This window comes from Apteryx rowi, unplaced genomic scaffold, assembly GCF_003343035.1.
Source record: "Apteryx rowi isolate R43461 unplaced genomic scaffold, aptRow1 scaffold_45, whole genome shotgun sequence".
NCBI lineage: Eukaryota > Metazoa > Chordata > Aves > Apterygiformes > Apterygidae > Apteryx > Apteryx rowi.
This window is the reverse complement of record NW_020450705.1, coordinates 3,724,006-3,730,005: the sequence shown is the minus strand read 5'-3', so window position 1 is coordinate 3,730,005 and position 6,000 is coordinate 3,724,006. Positions and strand designations below refer to the sequence as shown.

Below are 6,000 nucleotides of genomic sequence, written 5' to 3'. Positions count from 1 at the left end.
TCGTTGCTAAGGTCGCTTCCACGGTAACATGCACATCCTGTTTACACCTTTATCCGGAGAAGTTGGGCTTGGCTAGAGGCACCCGCTTCACCTGGGAAGCTCCCGCAGGAAGCGCCCGCTCGCCCCCGCCGCGTCTCCCGCGTCTGCAGAGCGGGGCCGCCGCCCAGGATCGCCCGCGTCCCCCAGCGGGACCCTCGCGGCACGGAGGCGAAAAACTAGGATCCGGGATCCCGTTCTCTCGTGGCGTTGCCGCCGCGAGCGCGGCCGCGTCGGCACGATGACGAACAACGTGGCTGACCACCACCCCGGGAACTCGGTTGCCGAAGGCAACCATGAGGGGGACTTTGGTTGCTCCGTGATGGAGCTGAGGAACCTCATGGAGCTGAGGAGCGCCGAGGCGGTCGCCAGGCTCAACGACTCGTACGGAGGCGTGCAGAACGTCTGCAAGAGGTTGAAGACGTCGCCGGTGGAAGGTAAGGGGCTGCCGCGCTGCTCCGGCGCCGCGCGTGCCGGGCAGGGTGAGGTGGGAACCGCTGCCTGGTGGACCTGGTTGATGTCCTCCAGGCAGGGTTTAAGGCTGTGCCTGGAGGGTGCTGAGCAGCTATCGCAGGCGACCGTCGGGCTGGAAGGACCAGTTTGGGGCCGAGCTTGTGAGCGGGATCCTGTTGCGCCAGGTGTCGATCGCAAGCCCGGTGGGAGATGGTCCCTTATCCTAATGCTGCGTCGTACAAGAAAACAAGAGGTCCGCCAGCGCTGCCGCCGTTTAATAATTCACGGYGCTCGCTGCGGGGCTGCGTGGGACACGGGGGAAGGAGAGTTCAAAGGTTGGGGAGCGCCTGCCGCGGGCCGCCTTGGCGGGGAGGCAGAGCACGGAAACGCACGTCTTGGCATCGAAAGGGGCACGGGGGGGGGGAGGAACCCGCCGCTCCGCTCGGCCCGGGCCGGCAGCGGCGCTGGCCGGACGCGACTCCGCGGGACGGGGGGGCCTGGATGTGTCTGCGCGCTGAAAACTTGCCGGTTATTCTTAGTGCCGAAAGCATGGGATTAGCATATTGCACAGCTGCGATCGGGACCGGGAAGGTGGGGGCAGGGAAGACAATCTCGGGATGTAATTAGAGCAGGGGGGGTGTCCCGGTGGAAATACCGAATCCAGGCCGCAAAACAATGCATTTTCCCTTGCCAAGTGGTGAGCACGCTTTTTCAGGGGCAGGATGGGAGGGGACGAAGGGGGAAGCGAACCCGCAAGGCTCTACCTTGGCCTGCAAACTCTCGCCGAGGAGGAACCCACGGGCTCCCGTTTGTTCCCAAATGCTGCTTCGAGGCCCAAATCTTCCCCCACCAGCCTGCGGCGGTGCCACCGCTGCTCTGGCCCGTGCCGCTGTCCCCCGCATCTGCGGCGGATGCTGAGGCTGGGACGGCCGCGAGCGCTTGGCGGGACCAACCATCGCATCCCTATGCCTTGCTGAGCTCCTGTTGCTCCCGGCGTCCCCCCTGCCCTCGTGCTTTGGAGGCGCCGGCCCGTGAGCGAGGGCTGCCGGGCGCTTGCAGGGAGCCGCCGCGCGGCGTGACGCCGCCACGGGGCCGGGTCGAGGGAAGCCCCGGCAGGGCGGGGAAGCTGCAAGCCGAGGGCGGACAACCTGCCTTGACACGTCTGCAGGCGAAGGCGGCGGGTGAGGAAGGGGGCCGGGGCGGCGCGGCAGCGCTGAGAGGTTTTGGCATTGCAGCCTCTGCGCTGATCCCACCGCTGCCTCTTGCTGGAAGAGGTGCCGATGGCCCCGGACCCCTTTGGGACCCCCCCCCCCCAAAGGGGCTTTTAGTGGGGCAGCCCCTTTCCCCCAGCCCTTGCTGCAGGGCGTTGAGTTTGCAGCCTCTCCGTCGCCCCGTCCCTGGCTGAGGGGTCCCCCCGGCTGGGAGCCGCGTCGGGCCGGGCGGTGGGGACGGAGCCGTGTGACGGCAGCGGCTGCGAAGCAGAGGCTCTTGTGGTGAGTCACGGATCAGAGCGTGTCTCTTCCCTGTCTCCCCTGGGCGATGAGGATGGCAGAAACGCCGCCTTGGTGCACCCGCTCCCGGTAGCAGCTCCTGGGGCTCCTGCCTCGGCTCCCCGTCCTCCCCCCGCCAAGCTGCGGCAAGGAGCCCGGCCCGGCTGGGGGACTCTTTGCACAAAGCCTGACTTTGCTACCAAAAAGCAGGGGTTTTTTTTTTTTTGCTCTGCGAGGGTCTCCCATGCCCCCAGCTCTTCTGGGAGGAAGCCAGAGCTCCAGGTGCTAATGAGAAAGAAAATGATGGCTGTACCCGGGTGGGATTGCAGGAGAGACCTGTGCAGAGCGGTGGACCAGTGCCCGCAGGGAGATGAACCTCCAGGGCTCCAGGGATGCTCTAGCGGGAAGAAGCTGCCGTGGGGCAGAGGGGAGGTGCAGTGGGACCAGGGGCTGCACGGGAGGGTGGGTGCATTGGGAGAAACTCCCCTCTCCAGCCCGGTTGTCACATGAGGGCAGGGGATGGCTGCAGGGGAATGCTCGGAGATGGGTTTTGGGGAAGGCCAGATCCCGTGGCCGGGAGCCGGGGTGCGTCGTAGGGTGCAGGCAGCCTCCCCGGCCCCTGTGCTGGCATCTCCCGTCCTCCTGCGGGAACACGGGTGCCTGCCGGGCACGGCTACCCCACGCCACACCTCCACGGTCCTGACGCCGGGGTGAGTCAAAGCCCGCTGTTAGCGATATTTTCCATGCGTCCCGCCGGAGACGTTGGRTGGGAAGCGTTCGCGCATGGGTTGGGCTCGGGGAGGCTGCCGGGGCCGGGAGATCCCAGGCTGCCGCCGGCCCCGTCACGGCAGGGTGGGGACGCCTGGGCCCGCTCTGCCAGCGCGTCGCCTCCCTGCCTCCGCGGGGTTTCGTCAGAGGAGAAAGGGGGGTGCGGAGCAGGGAGGGACGTGTTTCGTCCTGCCTCTTCCTCCCAGCCCGGACGCGCTGGGATGCAGCCGAGTCGGTGGGAAGGCGTCCCGCCCCCCCGAACCAGGGCTCGCTCGCCTGGGGGGGGCTTGCGGCACTGCCAGGCGGCTCCAGGCACGGCGACGTGTCCCGTGTCGGGGGGCCTGTCCCAGGCGCTGCAGCCACCCTGCCCTGCCTGGTGCATCGCCCTGCCTGGTGCATCTCGGGAGCTGGTGGGAGCCCGCGGGCGCTCTTAAGGTGGAGAGCACGAGGGCTCGGCGCCCGCCTCGGTTAAGGTGGTGCAGGGCCGCCCCAAACTGTTTAACGGCTTTAAGGCATTAAAGGCATCGGGAGCAGGATGGCTGGGGAGGGGGCAGGCTGAATTCCCATCTCCCATAGCTTCATTGCTGGCCTGCGGACATGGGGCCGTGAAGCAGTCCAGCTTCAAGGGGGCTGCCGCACTCCGCAGTCTCTTGCTGCCCCACGGGAAGGAATTTGGGGGTCCCTTTTTGCACCCCTTTCTCCATGCCGTGGTGCGGGATTGCAGTGTGCGCGGCCAGGGTGCGCAGCGGCATGTACCGCTCCATCTGCACGGCGCCCTTCGGGCTGGCTGGCTCCTTTCTAGACCTTCACTGCCCGTCTTTTGGTGGGGAAAAACCCCGTGTGCCCCTCCACGAGCTCCCGTCGGGTGCTGGTCTGGTCTCGTTGCCCCAGCCCCCTGCAGCCGGTGTGTTCTGCAGGATGGTGCCGCATTCACGGCGGAGCTCGGCGTCCCTCGGCAATGGTGCCCGGGGCGGTACCTCCGCGGCCGAGCTCGGAGACGGTCCTGCTGCGCCGGGTCGCTCACGGCGGCTGCTTCTCCCTCTGAACTGGCAGCGGAGAGCGGATCAGGTGGCTCTGACAGCTCCGAGCTCCATGCTCAGTGCCAGATTTACGGCTAATTTGATGCAGCATGTAAACAAGCCGGCCAGTGCCAACTGGCATTAACTGGCGCGCGGGCGCTTCGCTCGGCTGCAGCGCCGGCGAGAGGCAGGGGCGATTCAGCTCGCGCTCTCATTGCTGCGGGTCCTTCCCCAGTGCTGTCGGCCCCAGGGGCTCGTCGGAGCCGCAGTGGGTCGGCAGCAAAAGCCCTGCTAACGGGGCCTGGGGCAAGGACCCCACGCCACCCGCGCCGTGCTGCCTGAGGGGCTCACGCGGCCTCAGCTGGTCCCTGACAGCATCTCCAGCTCTTGCAGCCTTGCAGGGACAGCAGCACCGTGATGCCGGGGTGGGAGCCTCTTGCACAGCAGTGGAAGGTACATGGAGATGCACGAGCCAGCTCTCATCTTCCTCTCTTTCTCCTCTGCAGGCCTGTCCGGGAACCCGACCGATCTGGAGAAGAGGAGGCAGGTGTTCGGCCAGAACTTCATTCCTCCCAAAAAGGCCAAGACGTTCCTGCAGTTAGTGTGGGAGGCACTTCAGGACGTCACACTGATCATCTTGGAAATCGCAGCCATAATCTCCCTGGGCCTGTCGTTCTATCACCCACCGGGAGGCGACAACGAACGTGAGTCCCCAGGGTCCCCCGCGTCGCTGTAGGGAGATGTGGCCTCTGGGAGCCACCTTGGCCAGCCATCAGGGAGCAGGGACCTCTCTGGGGGGTCACCCCATGGGGTATCTCCACTGCGGATGCAGGTAGTTTGCAGCCCAGCATGGGAAGATGGGCGCTGGTGGTGCGTTTTAGCTAAGCCACCTCTGCTCATCCTTTTAAGTGGTGGCTTCTCCCTGTGGGGCCGGTCCCTGGTGTGATCCCGTCCGTGTCAAAGGCCTTGCGCTGATGCCCTCGTCTGGGCATAGCTGTCACTGCGGCGTTGCTCAGGGCCTCTCATCGCAATTCCCCAAAGGATGCATGAAAGCCAGGGGTCCGTCTGCTCTGGTACCTTCCCAGGTCCCCCGTGGCTTCCCTCTTGGCTTGGGGCATGGCTCTGTCCCTTGGTATCCCCCCAAACTGGGGAGTGCCCTTCTTAGCCGCATGGCTTTGGGCAAGTTTTGTTCTCTTCCCCAGCTTGAGGATTTCAGTGTCTTTGGAAGAGTTGGGCAGGGGCAGCAATCCGGAAAACGGAGATGCGGAGAGATGATGACTCATGCCAAGGTCACGCAGCGGAGGAAGGGGTGGAGGGTGCTAGAACTGGAGAAAGACCCCAGTCACCCTGGCTCCCCACCCTTGCACTGTTAGGTCAGCCTGTGTCTAAAACCAAAAGAGCAAAACTCCCAAATGCCTTCAGGGGCAAAAACAAAAAGCTAACACCCCCCCCCCCCAAAAAAAAAAAAACAAAAAACAAAACACCTCTCTTGAGAGCAGGGGCAGCCCTTGGACCTGTTCAGGGCGGGGAGGTCAGAGCAAGCATCCTCCAGGCTCTGGTCTGTGCACGTTACTCGAGATACCAGGTGTCTCACGGCACAGCTGAGTTTTCCCCCTCTGACTGCAGTGTGCGGCCAGTCGGCGGGTGGCGTGGAGGACGAGGGGGAGTCGCAGGCCGGCTGGATCGAGGGAGCCGCTATCTTGTTTTCGGTGATCATCGTGGTGCTGGTGACCGCCTTCAATGACTGGAGCAAGGAGAAGCAGTTCCGGGGCCTCCAGAGCCGCATCGAGCAGGAGCAGAAATTCACGGTCATCCGCAAGGGGCAGGTGATTCAGATCCCGGTGGCCGAGATCGTGGTGGGAGACATCGCACAGATCAAGTACGGTGAGTGGAGACGACGGTGGCGTGCGGAGCCGAGCAGGCGCCGCCGGCCGCTGGCTGGGGTCTCCTCCGTCTCGGGGCACGTCGGTTCCTTCTCTCTGCTTTTGCCAGGCATTTTGCCTTGAGGGGAAATGTGGCTCCTGCTGTCTTCTCCAATTATTCCTCTAGGGCTGTGCCGTTTCGCAGCATGCCTTGGCCAGGAGCTGTGGGAGATGCTCCTGTGCAGGCAAAAAAAGCTCAGCTTGTCTTGCTGGCTGCAGCCGGAGCAAGGCTGGCAGTGCTGAGCTGGGCTCTGCGCACGAACATTTGCTTTGGGCTGCTCTGGGAACCTGTTGGTCTCTTAAAATGATTCA

General features: G+C 64.6%; 1 protein-coding gene across 1 annotated transcript in view; it reads left to right on the top strand.

The window, feature by feature from the left end:
* The first annotated feature begins 277 nt into the window (after window positions 1-277).
* Window positions 278-6,000, top strand: part of ATP2B4 (ATPase plasma membrane Ca2+ transporting 4) — a 32,483-nt gene continuing 26,760 nt past the window's right edge. Inside the window, exons 1-3 of the mRNA XM_026077111.1 lie at window positions 278-473; window positions 4,273-4,470; window positions 5,393-5,650. Of these exons, the coding sequence (XP_025932896.1) occupies window positions 278-473; window positions 4,273-4,470; window positions 5,393-5,650 (652 nt within the window). The remainder of the gene's footprint in view (window positions 474-4,272; window positions 4,471-5,392; window positions 5,651-6,000) is intronic.